At 44.5% G+C, this 21,321-nt stretch overlaps 1 protein-coding gene across 2 annotated transcripts in view; it reads left to right on the top strand.

Annotated features, from left to right (window-relative positions):
* The window catches only part of ACSS1 (acyl-CoA synthetase short chain family member 1), a 134,815-nt gene that overhangs the window by 79,834 nt on the left and 33,660 nt on the right, over positions 1 to 21,321 (top strand). For both annotated transcript variants that reach the window (XM_033936529.1, XM_033936528.1), the window contains exon 9: positions 14,838 to 14,950. In XM_033936529.1, coding sequence (XP_033792420.1) covers positions 14,838 to 14,950 — 113 coding nt within the window. The remainder of the gene's footprint in view (positions 1 to 14,837; positions 14,951 to 21,321) is intronic.

Below are 21,321 nucleotides of genomic sequence, written 5' to 3' on the forward strand. Positions count from 1 at the left end.
TTACTATCCCATCCATTTGGGAACTATTTTATGACACTACATGCAATACCATATTCTCTGTCAGAGCCCGTACCGTTTGGAATGCTCTCCCATTAGATATCAGATTGGATGAATCATTGGACAAATTTAAAACCAAATTAAAAACGTTCTTATTCAGGGACGCCTTTTTAACTTGAGAATGTTCAGTTCACCCAACCTACTCACTTTACACACAGAAATGAGTACCAGCTGCTTTTAAGAAGCATAATCCCTTTCCCCTTTGTTTTTCCCCTCCCCCTTTACCACCTTTTTTTATTTATTTCATCTCGATGTATTTCACTCTTGCCTAGCCCCAGATTCTCTTATTTCTGTATGACATGTCAAGAAAATCAAAATATTTATTTCTCTTGTTAATAATTTCCAGCTGCTTTCCAGTTTACTAAAAGGGGATGGGACTTGATATATCGCTTTTCTGTGGTTACATTCAAAGCAGTGTACATATTATGTGCGGGTACTTTTTTTTTTTTCCTGTGGCAAAGGAGGGTTAAGTAACTTGTCCAGAGTCACAAGGAGCTACAGCGGGAATTAAACCCAGTTTCCCCAGATTCTTAGGCGGCTGCACTAACCGCTAGTCTGCTCCTCCACTATTTAACTGGAATGGAAGTTAAGTTGTTTTTGTGTTTTCTAATCTGTTATGCCTGTCTAGGAACTGCCAAAGGCTGCAGTGGCAGAAGTTAGTCAAAGTTTATTAAAGCATTGTCCATGTACGGTATTTATTTATTTATTTAAAATTATTTATAACCCGCCTATCCACAAATCTAAGTGGGATACAATAAATACATACAAACCATACAAGGTATGGTTTTCACACAGAATCGGGTTCCTGTATCATTGCACAGGGTATGCACAAGCACAAAGTGAGCTTACAGAAAGAGCACACTTTTTTTTATTTATGATAGTTTTTTATTGAAACCAAAAAGATTACAACAATGAGAAAATTTCAGGAAAAGCAAACAAGAATGCATCTGTGTTTACATGATTTGCATATAGATGTTCCTGGGAGTGAGGGCTGGCTCAGATTGTGGTGCCCTGGACCAACGTTTGGTTTTGCACACTCCCTGCTCCACCTCCTACCAGTCTCGTCCTTTCACCCATTTCTTTAGTCCTCCTTCCCATTCTCGGTACCCTTTTAGCCCTCTTCTACCCTCCACTGCATCTTATCACCCTATCTGTCCAAGCTCCATCCCTATCTCTCCATCCTTGCCTCCAAGACCATTCTTCTATCTCTTACTTTATACCCCATGCCCAAAGGCCTCTCTCTCAACATCTTTTTAACCCCAAGCAAACAAGAGTTCTCGAAGATTGCATCTGTTCGCTTATCCTTCAGTTAAATTTTGCCAGTATAAAAGGTTTTGTGAAAGAATCTTTGCCTTTCAGGCAGCCAAACTAAATATTTGGCTTGCCCGGTGTGTGTTAGAGGCCTCTTCCTATCTGAATTTTAGAAAACAGATAAAAACTCAATTATTTAATAGACTAGGGCCTTAATACTTTTTTATATCTTTATTCTACTATGTAAAATTCTCCGCATTCTTTTATATTGCATTTTATAATTTCTATATTTCTTTTTTTAGTGGCTTTTTTTTTTTTTTTTTTTTTAAATTTTCATTTATTAAGAAAAGAAGAATACAAAGAAGGAAACCTCAATCTGAGTACAAAGAACCAGGAACAAATCAAAACAGTAGACTAGAGGGTCTACCGCGTGGTTTCTGCGCGGAGACAAAAGATACTCAGCAAAAGCCAAGAATAACCCACCCCCCAAACCCTCCCCCCAACCCCACCCCTCACCCCCCAAGCACTCCAGTGTCAGAAATTCAGAAGGGCACTTCGGGCACCCGGAGACAAATTGTCCCAGACCGGAGCCCAAACCGCTCGGAATTTCCTCCAGTGACCAGGGCCACCCTTCTTAGTATCCAAATATTCATACTTCAGCAAAGTAAACAGTTCATTTTTCCACATTGTGAGGGTAGACACCTCGGCCTGCCTCCATAATAAGAGGATACATTTACGAGATAACAAAAAAGCCTTCTTCAGCAACAGGGAATTACCCCTAGAAAGTCCCAAAGAAGTAAAGTGATAAAAAAGAAAAACCTTCGCTCCAAGGGGAAGTCGTTTCTTTAAGATCGTCTGTAGATGAAGGCCAACAAAATACCAGAAGGTTTGTATTCTGTCACAGGACCAAAACATATGAAACAAACCAGCAGGGGCAGAATGGCATTTAGGGCATGCAGCATGAGTAGCAATACCAGCCACCAAGGCCTTATATGGGGAAATGTAAAGTCTCAACAAGAATTTGTAGTGCTGCTCCTGCAACACCACCGAGCGAGTCAGTCTTGGAAGTTGTCGCATGAGGAGACGCAAATCCTCACCAGTGATCTGCTCAGTAGAGGCAAGGTCCAGATTCCAAACATCAGCCACTGCATCATAATTCCAAGGGGCCGAAAAACTGCCCAAGCTGATCTGATGAAAGGAGAGACTCATACTGGTCGAACGGGACAGGGTCAAAGTCTCCCAAACCAGGTCCGCCTTATCTTCCTGCAAAGTAGAACGGTCCAGGGAGTGCAGATAGTGACTGACTTGACCATAGGAAAGCCAATCCCGAGCCTGTACAACACCCCGAGCCTGAAGAGCAGGGAAGGACACCGGAAGGCCCTGTGCCATCACCACATCCCGCACATAACAAAGGCCATTGGTTGACCAAGTCCGCAAATAAGTTTTAGAGTCATCCGGATCCAAGTCCCGATTTCCCCACAAGGGTAAAAGCACTGTGGAAGTAAAAGGCACCTGCATCCACTTGCATAACCATTGCCAACATTGATGCATAGATTTCAACAAAGGATGAGAACGAGTCGGAAAAATCCGATAGGGTCGTTTCGCATGAAGATAATACAACAAATGCGTAGGCGCCATCAGTTGCTGTTCCAGGAACACAGGAGTATAATAGGTAATATTCTTGATCCAGTCGACCAGGTGACGAAGGAGACAGGCAACATTGTATTTCCGCAGGTCCGGCAATGCCAAACCGCCGCTCCCCAGTGGTAAGGAAAGTTGTGCTAAAGTCAATCTGGGCTTCTTATTATTCCAAAGAAATTTACGTAACACTTTATGATACAGACCAATGTCCTTATTCGTAATATACATAGGAAAAGTTTGCATCACATATATCCATTTCGGAAACAGGACCATTTTAAACAAAGCTATCCGCCCCCGCAAAGATAAAGGAAAATTGGTCCAGAGAGCCAATAAATCCCGGGACTTTTGCAACAATACCTTGAAATTTTCCCCATAAGCCCTTTTGAGATCACCAGTAATATAGATCCCCAAATATTTAAGTCTGTGCGCCACCTTTCGTATTGGAAAAGGGGATGTCCAATCCTCATAAGCATACCCACTAAAGGGCAAGGCCTCCGACTTGTCTAAGTTCAATTCAAAACCAGAAACCACCCCATGGCACTGAACTAATCATAAAACCCTTTGAAAAGAACGGCGTGGCTGAGTCAAGAGCAACAAAATGTCATCTGCAAAAGCCAGGCACCGCACTTCATCCTGTCCCACCGGAAGGCCCAAAATAGAGCCGTCCGTCCGAATGCGATACAACAAGGGCTCCAGGGCTAAAATAAAAAGTAAAGGAGAGAGCGGACACCCCTGACGGGTGCACCGCTCCACCCGGAACCCAGCAGAGATAGCCCCATTGACCAGCACCGCCGCACTAGGATTAACATAGAGAATCCGCACCATGTCCAGAAATAGACCCCCCAGCCCAAGGTTACCTAAGGCCAAAAACAAGTAGTCCCAATCTACACAATCAAACGCTTTCCGGGCATCTAAGCTAATCAAGAGGGCCGGGATAGAAGAAGTCACACTATGCCCCAAAGCAGCCATAACTTTACGCACGTTCCACACCGCCTGCCACCCCTGAACGAAACCAACCTGATCCGGATGCACAACCTCAGGCAAGATGGAAGACAAACGCATAGCTAAGATTTTTGCGAACAATTTAAGCTCATAGTTAATTAAGGAAATAGGACGATAAGAATCCACCGACGCCAGATTCGTAGCCGGTTTGGGGAGCAACACCACATGGGCACGATTGGCATGGGCCGGAAAACGTCCATCCAACAGTACCCGAGCAAAGTAAGCCTCCAAATGCGGAACCACATGGTCCTGCAAAATCTTATAAAACTCGGAAGAGAGACCATCAGGCCCCGGGGCCTTAGACAAAGGCGAATTCTTAATCACCTGGCCGATCTCCAATGCAGTGATGGGTTCATGTAAAAACTGGGTGGATTCCTCCGAGAACCGTGGCATGCGGAGATCCTGAAAATAAGACTGTAAAGTTTCCGGGACTGACTGGCGCTTGGCGTAAAAGTCCCGAAAGTGGTCATAAACGCTTTGAAGAAACGAAAAAGCGTTTAATCAAAAATTGAATAAACTATAAACTATAAAAAATCTTCGTCAAGCGGTCTCGGTCAGTGACAAAAACACCCCATGAAGAAGACCTTTACAGAAATGAGGCCCCTGCCAAGGATGGACCAAGTGAGCCAGCAGTCTACCAGACCTATTACCATATTTATAAAACCGATACCGGCACGAATGAAGGGACCGTTGACTATGTTCATGAATCTTAACCTGCAAGGCCACCCGAGCCACCAAAAGAGAATCATGGTCCCTCTGAGAGCCGGAAGCAATCAACTGACGTTTACAGACCTCCACCTTCCGGTGTAAATATAAAAGATCATGCGTTTGAGCCTTGCGCTGTGCGGCCACATACGCTATGGTTTCACCACGAAGAACCGCTTTCGCAGTCTCCCACAGCAAAACCGGATTGGAGGCCGAAGAAGCATTGTCGAATAAAAAGTGCTTCCAACTAGAGAATGACACGGTGGCGGTTTACCCGCGGCCACCGCATTTTAGCCGCGGGTCACCCGCCGAAAACGGGGAAGAAAACTAGCAGTCGCTGCGGCGACGGGGACAAGGCCATTCACCGCCCGCGGGGCGGTGAATGGTCTTGTCCCCCGCAGTGAGGCATGAAGGATCGCGCGGTCCCCGCAGCTCACACCCGCCCGCCCAATCGATTCCAGTGTCCAGCCAGCTCTCTCCCCTCTCCTCACCCCAGTCCGCAGATCCTCCTCCTCGGCGACCCGCACGCTACCAGAGAGCCACGCACACCCGCCGCTGCTCAGCCTCGATCTTCTGCTCTGACGCAACCGGAAACAGGAAGTTGCAGCACAGCAGAAGATCGAACACTGAGCAGCCGCGCGTGTGCGGCTCCCTGGGAAAGCGCGCAGGTTGCCGAAAAAGAAAACCCACAAACCAAGGTGAGGAGAAGGGAGAGAGCCGGCCAAACACCAGGATCGACCGGGCAGGCAGGTAGTGGCCGCGGGGACCGTGCGATCGCTAGTGTTCCCGGCTCAAATTGGAAGGAGGGAGTGAAAGGAAAAAGGATTCTGGGCCAAGGGGATGAAGTCGGAAAGAAAAACCCACAGCAGGAAAGAAAGGGAAGGACTGGCAGGTGAGCCAGATGCTAGAAGCAGGGGGGGGGGGAAGAAAGAGGGAAAAAAGCTAGATGGGGTTGAAAAGAAGAGACACACTGGTATGGAAGAGGAAGATAGGGGAAATCTGGACACAGGAAGGTAACAGAAAGAGGGGAAATTATGTGCATGGGGCATAGGGACAGAGACATAAAGGGGACATGCCATGGGGATGGTATATGGACACAGGGGGGGCAATGACAGATACATAGGGGAGATATTAGAAATGGAGAAAATAGGAGCACAGAAGCGAGATGGTTTGTGGGGATGGGACAGGGACCGAGCTTGCAGGCTCCAGTGGCTTGCACAAATTACATTGTAACGTGCCATGAAAATAAGAGGAAGGAAGGTAGATAGGCCACGCGAGAGGAGCAGAAGGGTAGTAGAAAGGAACAGATGGTAAAGGAGGGAGGGAAGGGTGGTGGTGGAAAGGAATAGAACAGACATTGAAGGAGGGTGGAGAGGAACAGACCCCCAAGGGAAATGTGGAAGACAGAGTGGGAAGAAGACAGATGCCAGACTATGCGGGAGCGGAGGGAAGAAGATGGGTGCTAGACCAATTGGGGGGGGGGGGGGTTAAGGGAGAGGCACAGTAACAGCAAATGGAAGACGCAGAGAGAAGACACACAGTGGATGGAAGGAATTCAATGAGAAGATGTGGAAAGCAGAAACCAGACAACAAAGGTAGAAAAAAAAATTATATTTATTTATTTATTTTTTGCTTTAGGATAAAATAGTATATTAGTTGTGTTGATAAAAATTTATAAACAAAGCCCTGCCAGCTGAACATCTCTTTCTCTAGTTCAGCAGCAGGAACTTTGATTTATAAGAAAGGGATAAGCTAAATATTACAGTACTAAGGCTTATATGGATGCAGCGGGGACGGTGACGGGGCGGTGAATGGGATGGCAGTGGCGGTGACGGGGCGGTGAAAGGGATGGCGGTGACGGTGACGGGGCGGTGAAGGGATCGGCGGTGACGGGGCGGTGCAGAGGATGGTGGGCCGGTGACGGGGCGGTGACGGGGACAGATTTTTTCCCCGTGTCATTCTCTACTTCCAACATTGAACGATATGTGTCCGAAAATGTTTATCCCAATACAAATAGCGAGGAAAGTGCCACGGACCAGGCATACCACCGAATTGTAGACCCCGAACCTCCACCCAAATTAACGCATGATCAGAGAGAGTAGGTACATCAATTTCCGCTTTAGTCACCCGTGATAAAAAAGAAGAAACAACCAAGATATAATCTAATCTGAACATGGTGGGATGAGCACATGCCACATGTGTGAAATCCTTATCCAAAGGATGATACAAACGCCACACATCAACAAGATCCAAAACCCTACAAAATTGAGCAAACCATCTGGCCGCTCTGAAATCCACAGAAGAGGTCCCTCCCAATCTATCCATATCAGGATCCAGGACTGCATTAAAATCCCCCAGAAACATCAAGGGGACATCCGGAAAGATGGTGCACAGACCCACAAGCTGCTGGAAGAAATCCAGGTTAAACACATTCGGAGCATAAACATTGGCTAATATCAGCTCTTGACCCTGAATGTCCAGATGAAGAAATAAATATCGCCCCCCAGGATCCTTAACCACTTTATGCACCGTATAGGGAAGGTGTTTACTAAAGAGAATGGCCACCCCCGCACTATGGGTAGTACCCGTAGAATAATAAACCTCCTTAACCCATCCCCTACCTAGTTTCTCATGTTCTGCATCAGACAGATGCGTCTCCTGGAGACAGGCCACATGCATCCCCTTCTGGCGAAGAGTTTGTAGTATCTTAGACCTTTTTACCGGCGAGTTTATACCCGCCACATTCCAGGAGCACACTTTCAAAGCAGAATCACCCATAGTCAGAGCAAAAGATAACAACCATCAAACTACCAAAAATGAAGAGAGGGGTCGAACGCCCAGCCCACATAAGACCCCCCAGGTCCACCACCAGAGAAACAGATCCCCTTGGCCCAACATAGTCAAAAACCCCCGACACTGGAGTGCAATTCCCTCCCAAGCCCAACCCCACCCCCCCGAGGGAAACTCCCCCTGTCCATCCCCCAACTCCCCCATGTTCCCCCCAAATCCACTTCACTCATGACGTCCTAATCCTCGCCCCTGCTAAACAAAACCAAATATGGGAAACCCACATACCCAGACAATCCCCACACACCAAACCCCCCAGCCAGACACACATGGGAACCCACAAAATAACCTCCCCAGAAACACAGCACACATCCCCCAAACAGAGCAACCAACAAGCCCAACAGACCACTAAGCCCAAGTACAAACCCTACTGGGTCCCAACAGCCGCAACCGCTATGTCCGGCTGCCTCCTATGCACAGCCGGAGGGACCACCTCAATACCCAAAGTGGTGACAAAAGGCAGGGCGGTGGCCGGAGAATCAAAAGTCTGTGTGCGTCCATCCTTCTGAATCCTCAATTTGGCCGGATAGAGCAGGGCGAACTTCACTTTATTTGCAAACAAAGCCGAGCAAATAGGTGTAAATTCCCGGCGTCGTGCCGCCACTGCAGTAGAATAGTCCTGAAAACAAAGGATAGTTTTATTTTCGTGGCGCAGACCCTTGCCAGCTCGGAGGGCTTGTAAGATAGCAGTCTTGTGAGCAAAATTCAAGATCTTGAATATAACCACACGAGGCCTGGAACCCTCCGGTCCCCGAGGCCCCAGGCGATGCGCCCTCTCCACCCGGAACTTTCCCAAGCGGACATCCAATGCAAGTGATTGAGGGATCCAACTTTCCAAGAAGCCAAGCAACTCCGCATCGAGGATATGTTCCGGGAGACCGACGAGACGCAGATTACTCCGGCGAGCCCGATTTTCCAGGTCATCCACCTTCTGAGTAAGGGCTGCCAGCTCCCTGGCCATCCTGGAAAACCCCAGCTCCACAGGCTGCACCCGGTCCTCCAAAGTGCTAACCCGATGCTGAACTTCATCCAGCTCCAGCCCCAAGCTATCCAGCCTTTCATGTGCAGCAGTGATTTTATCCAGGAACTGCTGCAGTTTTTTATCGATGGCTGCTTCCACCGCCGCTGTGACCTCAGCCACGAGGTCGGAAGTCAGCGCGGGACATGCCGTCGGGCTAGAGGGAGCCGCTTCCGACGCCATCTTAGGATCTTGAAGTCGGCCCCGATCACGAGCGGGACGGGCTGGTTTTGAGGCCATTAGCGCTACGAAATCGCGCTGCACCAACGTCCCCCGGCTAAACTAGCCACAAGGTTCCTCCGGAGCACTCAGACCCCGATTACAGTTGGGGAAGATAGACGGCAGGGCTCGCGAGGACGGGAGCAGCGCTGTTTAGCGACCACTCATCCCCATGACGTCACCGGAAGTCCTCTTTTAGTGGCTTTTAATTGCTGTTTATATATAACTAGTACTGTTTGTATCTTATTCAATTGTTGTGAACCGGGTATAGTGGTATATAAAAATAAATTTATTATTATTATTTCCACCCTCACTCAACCTCTTCAGAGACCTATCCTCTTCCTTACCATACCCCTCCCTAGTAATCCCATTCCTTTTCAATGGCTCTCCTCCTCATCCCATTCTTCTGTGTCATTTGCATTAAGTCTCAACCTTTCCTCACTTTTCTTGGCCCTCTTCTCAAATTCCTCATTTCACACCCTTACTCATTCTCCCAACTCATCAATATACCCCTCATACCTAAAACTGCCAATTATTTATTGTCCCCTTGAAATTTCCACTCCATAACTCTTATCCATAATTCCCTGCTCTGCTCCCCAACACTTTCCCATTCAATCACTAAATCACAGTCATCTTTTGCTCTATGGCCTCTCCACACCCTAGCCGTATCCATCTTCTGATCTGTCCTCCTTCTCCACCCCTTGGCCATCTTCTGCTTTATTCCCTTTCTCCCCCCTCACCAGTAATCCCATTCAGTTTCTACTCAGTTCCCCTTCCCACACCCATACCTCTTATCCCCATCTACCTTTCTCCTCCCTCAATAGCCTCAATAATTTTTTTCATTTAATTATTTATATTCTGCATATCCTACAATTCTATGCGGATTACAAGTTATTCAGGTACTCAAGCATTTTTCCCTACCCCACCCCCTAGCCCCATTCATCCTCTGTTCCTTTCCCCTGACACTTGACACCCTCTAGCCCAGGGGTGTCCAACCTTTTGGCTTCCCTGGGCCGCATTGGCCGAAAAATATGTTTCTGGGGCCGTGCAAATGCTGCAGCAAGACAGAGGAGGGAGCCGGCAAGATGGTAAACACCCGGGGGCAGCAGAGGAAAACACTGCATCGCCCTCGACCAGGGCTGCACAAAATACTTCACTGGGCCGCAGGTTGGACACCCTGCTCTAGCCCCATTCATCTTGCACTCTTTCCTCCCTAGTCCTAACCATTTTCTGCTTTACATTATTTATTTATTTATTACCCAATTCTATATCGTTCTCCTATCTATTTGACTTTTTATCTCTCCATGTCCACCATTATTCCCTCTGTGTTCCTTTCCATACTGTTCTGTCTAGTATCTTCACTCTGGGGCATTATTCTTGCCTATTCCCCTCAAGTTCAATATCTGCTCTCTGTGTCCTTATTCTTCCCCTCTCCAACACCCCATCCAGCTTCCCTTCCCTTATTTCTTCTCTTTCCCCTTTCTCCTGTACCCCCACCCCAGGACCAATATCTCTCTCTCCTCTCACTTGCCCCGCCCCATGGTACTGCATCCCTTCTCTCTCCTTCTCCCCAGATCCACCGTCTTTCTCAATTCCCCCCATCCCAGCATCTGCTTCTCCCTCTTCACCCTCTATTCCCCAAAAGCTCCCCTGTAGTAGCATCGCTCCCTATCCCCCAACCATGGGCCATGGGTACTTCTCTATCTTTCCCTCCTTCCAACTCTCCTCTCCCATGGGTACTTTCTTCCTCCTTCTGCCCCCCTCCCCTCCCATGAGTGCTTTCTCCCTCCTTCTAACACCATGCGGAGTCCAGTATCAATTTAGGAATGGAAGCCTCAAGAAAACTGATTTGCAATCCTCAGACTCAAAATAAAGGATTTTACCTGTATGATAAAAGAAAAGTCCCTGCGCTGTGCTTCTGCCACTGCATTATATGTCACACATTTTTTTTTTTCCTGTGGGCCTAAAAATAACAACAATCTGAGATAGGAAAATGTTTACATTCTTTCCTTCCTTCTCATAATAAAGTGGCTGCAGAGTAGTTCTAGAAGTTTCAAGGCTCCTAGGCTTCTCTGTCACTGCTTATGTTGGATTCCTCCCTCCAGATTCTCTCATGTAGCTTTGCTGAAAGTTGCTGGATACAGTGGGGATCATTTATAGGATCATGAAAGTTGTTTCAAGAGGAGGGTAGAAGGAAGTCTTTCTCTGTCTCTCTCTCATGCTTTTTCCCACAGAGACAGTGCATGCAAATAGATCTCAAGCACGATTCTGGGTTGCGGCTCTCAAGGACTGAAGTTGCCCACCCCTGTTTTAAGTGTATACAAAACTTCTTTCATATTGTGCTTGAATTACATAATTCCTTTTTGGTTCAACTCTTACGAAGTTCCATTGAATTTTCACCCACAGATCTTGGAGAATCCAATCCAAATCAGCCAAAATCTAATGTGGATCAGATTCATCAAACTTATGGTAGATTGCCTGGGTTTATCAAATCAAATACATAAAAGGGCTTAGAAATTTCACCGTGGGGGGCTGGTGTTTTCCTGCCCTGAATGGCCATCCTCCTTGAGGCTGCTGCTGAATAATCATTTTCTTTTGTAAGTGTGTATTTGAGTTTAACTAGCATGGATGGCAGCTCCCATGTGGGTCTCAGTTTTTTTCAGGTTTGAGACCATGAGGCTGGTTTTGGAGTTCAAGAACTGGGTGGCTTAAACTCACTGAGAGCTGGCAAAAGAAAACAGCCATGTGGTGACGGCAGCAGCAGCTATACTGAAAGCCAGCAAGATGATGGGGAGGGTTGACTGGCTCAGAAATCTGGGGGATGACCACGACTGGCTAGTTGTGGGAGAGTGAAGATTGCTGGCAGCCTGGGAATGGTTTTCTGGGTAATGATGACTGGATAGATGAGAGGTTGAGAGAGGAGCAAACAGGTAGGAAAGAAGGTGGGGGGTTTGAGAGGAGAGAAGATGGAGGAATTGAAAAAGAGAGGAGGTTAAGACTGCTGGGAACCCAGGCCAGAGCAATAAGTGTAAAAATGAAACATTATGGGCTAGATTGAATCATTTTTTTTCTCCAAGAAGCAGAATGGAAAAACAATCTTAGTAAATGACATAACAATGATAATATAGTAGATGACAGCTGATGAGGACCCGTGCAGTCCATCCAGTCTGCCCAACAAGATAAATTTATAGCATATGATATAATGTAATATAACATATACATATTTGATCTTGATTTGTCCCTGCCATTTTCGGAGTGCAGAACTGGTCTTATTCCCCAACTACTGGAATTGCCATCGAAGCCCACTCCAGCCCATCCAGATCTGTCTAGCCATAATTGAGGCACAAACCATGGTTTATATCTCCTTCTATATACTTCCCGAGTGTATCTGTCATGTCCGTGGACTTATTTTGTGTCTGTCTTCTTGTAACCCGTTCTAAGATTTTTGGGAGGATGGGATAAAAATCAAAATAAATAATAAGTAAGTTGTTGCAGCAGAGCTTGAAGCGAGAAGCCAGTGTTGTAAGTGACAAGTCTCCTTCACTGCCCTGCTATTCAGAGGTTAAATAGCAGGGCAGTGAAAGGGATTTGTCACTTACAACAATAAAAAGAAGATGTACATTTTCTTGGAATGTATTCTTAATCATCTGTTTCTCATTTGAGTTCATAGTCTTAACATGTGTGGTGACTTGTGGCTTCTATTAATGCTGACGATACTTCCCTGTTAGATATTTCTAATGTATTTAAAGTGCTGACTTGTGAGTTCATGTAAACCAGGGGTGTCCAACCTTTTGGCTTCCCTGGGCCGCATTGGCCGAAAAAAATGTTTCTGGGGCCGCGCAAACGTTGCAGCAAGACAGAGGAGTTGCCGGAAAGACGGTAAACACCCGGGGGCAGCAGAAGAAAACACTGCATTGTCCTCGACTGGGGCTGCACAAAATATTTCATTTGGCCGCAGGTTGGACACCCCTGATGTAAACTGTTATGCTTCCAGTACCCTAATTCTGTCCTCTGGTCTTCTTTCGCTGCTCTCTCTCTCAGAGGTATCAGAACGCATAGCGTGGCTTTTAGCGCCAGCAGCGGCGGTAACTGCTCCAATGCTCATAAAGTTCGTATGAGCGTCGGAGCAGTTACTGCCACTGCCGGCACAAAAATCCGCACAATGCATTCGTAAAAGAGGGGGTTAGTGTTTTCCTTTAATGGATTACTACATAACTAGATGTTTTCAGTTCATTTAATACGCATTTGAGTTTTTCTCCATAACCTGTATCATGCCAACATACAGATACTTACTAAGTTATTCTACATTGTTCATACGATGTAGAGTGCAACATTCGATTTGTGGGTTAAATCTCATGACCACCTAGACTGCAGTGTTAAGTTTATTGTTATTACCATTATATTCACTTTTCTAGCAGGGCAGTGAAGGGGACTTGTCACTTACAACAACACTGGATTCTCATGATCTGAGATGAATGTAAGGAGATCCTCCCTGGGATGGCAGGCATCCTGCCTTGAATGAGGCTGTTCTAGCGGACAAGGCCTGAATCCGACTGACAAGGAGAGACCAAGGAAATCACTCAGGTTCTGACACCTCTGAGAGAGAGAGAGAGCAGCGAAAGAAGACCAGAAGACAGAATTAGGGTACTGGAAGCATAACAGTTTACAAGAACTCACAAGTCAGCACTTTATGTACCTTAGAAATATCTTAACAAGAAAGTATTGGCAGCATTAATAGAAGCCACAAGTCACCACACATGTTAGACTATGAAGTCAAATGAGAAACAGATGCATAAGAATACATTGCAAGAAAATGCACATCTTCCTTTTATTGTTCCCTCAACCCTTTTTCTTGTATTATAGCAAAGCAAACTGAAAATTGAAAATAAAAAAATGCCTGGGGATAGAACAGTTATGGCTTTCTTTGATAACTTTTTATAATGTGTTTTCATGAGCTCAGTTTTGCAGTGTATTCTTTATAATGTGTTATTAGGTCTCCCCCTGCTCTGCTCAACTCCCCAACACCTCTCAATTGTTTCAAAGGATTGTTTCCTGATCAAAAAAATTGTGGGTAATTTTTGGACTTTCTTCTTGATTTGTTGACAGCTTTTGGGTTTCAATTTTAATCTGTGCTAAAACGTTTTAACACAGGTTTACCAATTTAATGCTTGTTAATTTAAGGGCTAACATATTATGTCAATTTAGCATGTACTGTGGGCCAAATTCTATAAACGGCATCCCAATTGTAGGTGGCAGTAGGCGTCCTACCGCTGTCTAACCAGCCAATTGGGATGCATGTTTTAAAAAAAGCCCACCCAGAGGCAGGCAGCCTACACCTTAGGCATCTGTTGCTGTTAAGGGAAATGCATAGGACCGCTTAAGCTCGCCCAAGTCTAGGCATGGGAGTGGTTTCACTTAGAAGTGGCCTTTTTTTTTTTTTTTTTATTTATTTTTTTTTTTTTTTTCCCTTTTTTTGTCTGTTTTTATTTGATGTTGTTAAGAAAAAAATAGATCTTATTAACAAAATAAAAAGAAAATAAAATAATCCAAGTTTAAATTATCTGACTTTTCCTTTCTAATATAGGATTTCTTGACACTTCCATTCATGGAACAACATAGCTACATTACTAATTTTACACTTTTCAGGTCCTAAGACTCTAAAGAAAGAATAAGAAAAAGCCAGTCCATTGGAATACTTGATTGGAGATAGACCCAACATGGGCCGTGTTTCAGCGTATAGGCTTTCCTCAGGGGTCCTATTATGCGACCCTGTACACCTCACTCGACATTTGAGTATTATATATCACTGCAGTCTATTTCCACTGTTGATTGTCTATCTCCAATCATGTGTGGTCATAGTTCTTATGATGCTGCATTTCAATACTTAAGTCCTGGATATTTTTCATCTTGTGTTATCGGGAGTGGTCATTCGCACTGATTTGCCTTTCCTATCTCTAGTTTAGTAACACATGTTCCATCTTGAAATGTATAAATGCTGATGTTGGCCACAGTGGTGGTAATTTTGTAAAATCATGTTTGTCCACATGGAGGAGAATTGTTACTCTTATCTCAGCTTGCCTTCCCTCATGTATTACAGAAACAGGTGGGATCTGTATTGCCCCGAGGCCTTCAGAGGAAGGGGCTGAGATCGTGCCGGCTATGGCTATGAGACCATTCTTTGGGATTAAGCCTGTACTTATGACTGAAAAGGTAAGTTCTGAGGTTGGACAAAAGATAAAGGATGCATTTAGTATGTGGGCATATAGAAGGTAATCCTGTAACTTGGCACCCTTTTGGGTGTATGTATGTGACAACTGGTGCACTAGGGGCTAGACCCATTGCGAGCTGTGTGACTGAGGGCTTGCTGTTCACCCAAAAGAATTTTAGGAGAGGGTTTTGGTTTGAGCTGTCTCTTCCCCTTCTTATGTCAGGGTCAGGGGAGATTTGTTCTCCTGTACTTCTGTCTCTACAACATCACCAAAATTTGTCCCTTTAAGTTTCAAGATATCTACAACAGAACTTATGCATTACATCATGGTTCGCTATTCATACTTATACGGGGGTATAACTCCGGTGTTCCTCTGTGCTTTGGATATTGTATATGGTTATGGCTGTAGGTTGTGCTGACACTCTCTTTTTAGATAGGCAGGGGTCAGCTTGTTGTATTGCGTAGATAATATTTTATGATTCTATGCTTTGTACAACTTGTCTGTATCTTTTCTTGTTAACATTTATATTTGTATTACATCTGTATTTTATTAAAATCAATAAAAATCTTTGAACTGGAAAATTTGATACAAACGCTTATTAGAAAAATTTCTAAGCGATGTACAATAGTAAGAGAAGGGGAACATAGAAGCATACAAATCAAAGTCACACATAGGACAAATTCGACAAACTCATAAACATGGAGTAAACTGGGGAAGACCTACAGAATGTATAGGACAGCAAACAATTATGGTTAGAAAAAAAGGAAGAGATAAGGAAAGGAATGGGAAAAATAAAGCTAAAAAGTTACCGAGGAGAGGTAAGAGAATGTGTCTAGAGATAGGCAGTAATCAATCTGGTCCCTTGTCAGCACCCTCGGAACCTCATTCTTAGACTGTAATTTACTTCTATCAGGTCTCCCACTGTTAGCTCCAATTACTAAATCATTGGTGCCCATTGACTAATTATTTTGAGTGCTGATTTGTGATAGAATCTGGGGGATACAATATGCTAGGTGCAATTTATTAGAAATATTGAATTAAGATTAAAACTGCAAAACATTTTTCTGTTGCCTATTTATCCAAATACATCACTTTTCCCCTCTTTTACAAAGCTGCGCTAGTGGCTGCTAGAAAATGACATGGTGGATGTTACCCGCAGCTAGCTGCGAGTAGCAGCGGGTAACCCACCAAAACGGTGGAGAGGGGAAAGGTGCTCACCGCAGGTATGGGGACAAGGCCATCCACCACCCCATGGAGCGGTTGCGTCAGAGGAGAAGCTTCCACCCACACATGCATGCGACTGCACAAACACTCCGGCGGCTTTCAACAAGCTACTCAAACCTTAAAACACGCCGTGAAGGTAAGGGGGAGGGAGGGAGATGCAAGGACTGCGTGAGGGGTGCCGAAGGGCAGTGAGGTGGATGCTGCGGGGACTGGGACAGGGCGGTGAAAGGGACGGCGGGGACGGGGACAGGGCGGTGAAGGGGACGGTGGTCCGGTGACGGGGACAGATTTTTTTCCCCATGTCATTTTCTAGTGGCTGCTGCTGTGTAAACTGCCCCGAAGCCCATAGGGATTTAAAGGGCTCCACGGGGCCGTACCCGTGGCAACCACTTTTTTTTCTCCCACTGTTTCGGCAGGGTACCAGTGGGTAACAGCCACTGTGTCATTCTTTACTGCACATCAAGGGAAGGGAGGAGGGAAGACAGGCTGCACATATAGGGAAGAGAAGATGAGAGAAATGCATATGAAAGGAAGAGAAGAAAAAATAGATTTGAGAAGGAGGCAGAGAAATTGAAGAAAGGTAAATGTGAAAGATCATTTCCCGCTTTATATCTGTTTGGTACTGAAGAAGGAAGGAGGTGAGAAAAGCAAGTGGAAAGGAGGCCTGGAAACAAAGTTAAGAGCACAGATAGAGGAAAGCAGAACCAGAGATTGGGAACAAGATGATTAGAATAATAAAATCACCAGAGAACACAGGTAGGTCTGACATTTAAGCTTTCAAACTCATCCTAGAAAAAGTGCTACATAACTCATTGCTGAATATCACTACGGTCACCTTCGAAGTACTCCCCTTGGGAAGCTATGCACCGATGCCAGCGCCTAGTCCCCCCTTCAAAGCAGTTTTGGAATGCCCATCAGAGCTGTTGTCGTATTACCCTTGATGTCCTGAATGTTATCAAAATGTCTTCCTTTCAATATTTCCTTTATCTTTGGGTAAAGAAAAAAGTAATTGGGGGCTAGATCAGGTGATAAGGGAGGGAATCCCAATACAGTTATTTGTTTTCTGGCTAAAAACTCCCTCACAGATAGTGCCATGTGAGCTGGTGCCTTGTCATGATGCAAGAGCCATGAGTTGTTAGCGAAAAGTCCAGGTCATTTTCATCTAACTTTTTCACGCAGCCTTTTCAGCACTTCCAAATAGTAAACTTGATTAACTGTTTGTCCAGTTGGTACAAATTCATAATGAACAATCCCTCTGATATCAGTATCCCTCTGATATCGTTTTGACTCTTGATTTGGACTGGCGTAACTTTTTTGATCATGGAGAATTGGCTGACTTTGATGCTTTGTTTCAGGGTCGTATTAGTACACTCATATTTCATCACCAGTGATAACATGGGCCAAAACATCATCTTGCCTCTCCAAAAGGTCTTGGCAAACTTTGACTCTCCTTTGCTTTTGTTCATCAGTGAGTTCCTTTGGGACCATTTTTGCACACTCTCATGCCAAGATTTTCAATTAAGATTTTCCTGTTTCTATATTGATGTTTACTTGGTCTGTCCGCTATGCTTCTCACAGTCAGCCGACGATTTTGATGCACAATTCGACAAATTTTTGCAATGTTTTTGTCAGTTCTTCTCATTACTGGCCGCCCTGACCTTTCTTCATCAGGGATACTTTCTCTCCCCTCATGCAAACGTTTAATCTATTTGTACACTGCCGTTTTTTTCATGGCATTATCTCCATAAACTTGGACTAACATGTCCCTGATTTCACTTCCACTCTTGCTAAGTTTAACAAGAAATGCAATGTTTGTTCATTGCTCTAATTCAAGCTCTGACATTCTCACAATGGCACACAAAAACAAGCAACAACAATAATGAACGCCACTCAGCAAGACACCGTCACACGTCGACACGAACACAGCTGTGAGACACTGATATACCAAGGTTATGAAACCTTACTGAGTTGTTTGCACAGTGCCTCCAACGTAAGTGCGCGGAGGCAAGTTTGAAAAGTTAATTGTCAGACTTCATATATATGTACTTGTATATCTATGTGTGTGTGTTATCGTATTCATGATATTATAATGAACGAGTTTGTATGCACATTTATTTCAGGATATCTGTGTAATGGTTGATTTATATTTTTATCTTTGGTTTACAGGTCTACATTTTAACCCTTGATGTAGCCTGAAGGCACTCCACTTTGGGTTTTACTATCTTACTATTATTCATTTGCCATTCAAATAGAGAAGGTGCAGGTCAAGCAAATTTAGTACCTTAGTATGCTGTGAAAATATGCCTTGGAACCATATCCAATACAGTAGGAGAAGTTGATTTTCTTAATTTGCCTTTTTACTCCTCGTACATTTTGGTGTGAGGCAGTGAGTGGTACAGAGGCAGGTTTTCCTAGGAATAAGGTTACCATATTTAATGAAGGGCAAACCTGGATGTATGGCCCTGTCCTGTTCCGTCCCCAGCCCCGCCTTGTTCTGCCTCCAGCCAGTCCCATTCCGCCTCCAGTCCCGCCCCCAAAAGTCTTGTCTCTTTTCTCCTGACCTCCAGGCCGTGTCGGGATGGCCTCCAGCATATGTGGATGCATGTGACTTCATCCACACGTGCTTGTTGTAGGCCCTCCAGACGTGGCCAGAGCTCGGGGCTTTTCAAAACCTGGACAAATTGCCGGGGTTTGGAAAGTCTGTCTGGGAACCCGGACAGTCCTCTAAAAAGAAGACTTGTCTGGGTTTTCTTGGACATCTGGTAACCCTGCCTAGGAACACTCTCTTGCTAGGGCTGAGCCACTTTAGGATAGGTGGAGTTTACCTGGTGAGTCAGATGGGTGCAGGTCAACCGGGGAAGAGGCTAAATGCTCTAGAGCAGGAGTGTCAAACTCAATCACATAAGGGGCCGAAATCTGAAAAAAAAAGGCTCAGTTGGGGGCCAAATTTTTTTAAAAGATTCTTAGGGGTCCTTTTATTAAGGTACGCTAACCGATTTAGCGCGCACTAAGGGCTCCTTTTACAAAGGTGCGCTAGCGTTTTTAGCACATGCACAAGATTAGCACGCGCTATAGTGCACGCTTGCCGAAAAATTACCGCCTGCTTAAAAGGAGGCGGTAGCGGCTAGCGTGCGCTAAAACCTTAATAAAAGGACCCCTTAGTCTTAGTAGAAGTATAGGGTTACAACCTCTCCAACCCCACGTCAGCTCTTTGATGCGAACAAAATAAATAAAAAATACAAAGCTGTGCTGTTTCGGAAGCGGCAGTATCAGGATTGTTAACTGAGCTCAGATAAGTGCATTATTTAATATATTTAGGGCTCCTTTTATGAAGGTGCGCTAGCGCGCGCATAGCCCAGAAATTACCGCCTGCTTAAAAGGAGGCAGTAGCGGCTAGCGCACCTTTGCATAATTATTCACTTACTTAGGGGTAAATGATGAAAAGACTTGTGCTTAACTAATAGTGGGTCCTTTTGTTAATTTTTATCGTGTATTATATGAGCTATTTTGCTTTTGTACAGTCTACTTATTTTGTCAACATTTAAGCATGTACTTAGCTTTTATCTTGTGGTCTCTGGCTAGGGGAAACATCACGCCAACATGTTTCTGAGGACAGAGTGGTCGCAGGTTTGGCGGTTAAATAGCAAGGGGCTAAGCCTTGATAAAGTTCTAATGGCGAAACATGTTGGCGTGATGTTTCCCCTAGCCAGAGACCACAAGGTAAAAGCTAAGTACATGCTTAAATGTTGACAAAATAAGTAGACTGTACAAAAGCAAAATAGCTTATATAATACACGATAAAAATTAACAAAAGGACCCGATGAGGAGCTGGCACGTAAAGCTTAGAGCAGTGAGATCTGTTTGAGCTCTGAGTGGTGGCGCTGAGGATCCTGAAAAAATGAAAAACACAGGGTTGCAAAGCAGCTGATAGTAAAATACACTATCTGGTTGGAAGATTGATATTATAGATATAGCACCCTGGAAGCGTATTATAAGTTTGTGCATTGTGTGATTAACTAATAGTGGGAACACATGAAATATGTCAAGCTTATTTAATATGATATCTCTTAATGCTTTCATATTTTGTTTTGATTTTTGCCTGACTAAATTATAACTTCCTAAAAATACCAGTCCCAAAATACCTTTCCTCAGCTGCAGGTCTGCTTGGGACCTGACTCTGCAGGTTCACCTCGCATCATCTGTAGGTTCACACGGCCTGCAGAGGATCGCTGGTCGGCAGTAGCGATCCTAGCAGGCCGCCGTAACCTCAGCTGCACGTTCTCTCTGGCGCGGCCCCGTACGTCAGAGGAGGGGCGGGACTGCGCCAGAGGGAATGTGGAGCTGAGGCTACGGTGGCCTGCTAGGATTGCTACTGCCGACCAGTGATCCTCTGCAGGCCGCATGAATCCAGCTATAAAATTAATAAACAATTCTAAAAAATTTGATCATGTAACACCACTTCTCAAAGAGGCACATTGGCTTCCTGTTAATTACAGAATCACTTATAAGTTATGCATAATTATCTTTAAAACTTTGATCAATAAGACCCCTGCTTTTTTATATAGATCACTTATTCCATATTCTGCAAAGAGAATTTTACGATCTAGCGAACAAAATCTGCTATCGATTCCATCATTAAAAATTATTAATACGAGGAGACAATTTATTTTTTCTTGTACGGCACCGCAAACATGGAACGCCCTCCCTATTACTTTACGGGAGGAGAAAGACCTTGGAAAATTTAAAACTGAGCTAAAAACTTTCCTTTTTAAAGATGCCTTTTCAACATAATTTTATGCTTTATGAATTGTATTTTATTTGGTTAGACCTGTTTTAACTATATCCCTTTTGTATTTTCCCTCAATGTTTCTTTACTTTACTTTAAAATTGTATTTCATCCCTCTTTTCCTTATGTTTAACAATGTTAAATTTAGAGTATTTTAGCCATTATTTAAAAATTGTATGTACTGTAATGTATTACATTGTTATTGTTTTTCGTTTTTTTTAAATTGTAAATTTTAAATGTACATCGTTTAGAATATCCGATTAAGCGATTTATCAAGTCTCCTAATAAACTTGAAACTTGAAACTTGAATCTACAAATGATGCGGCGCTTGTACCGGCAGGCCAGCTGTAGGGGAAATTGGA

Source organism: Geotrypetes seraphini, chromosome 3 (genome assembly GCF_902459505.1).
Source record: "Geotrypetes seraphini chromosome 3, aGeoSer1.1, whole genome shotgun sequence".
NCBI classification, from domain to species: domain Eukaryota; kingdom Metazoa; phylum Chordata; class Amphibia; order Gymnophiona; family Dermophiidae; genus Geotrypetes; species Geotrypetes seraphini.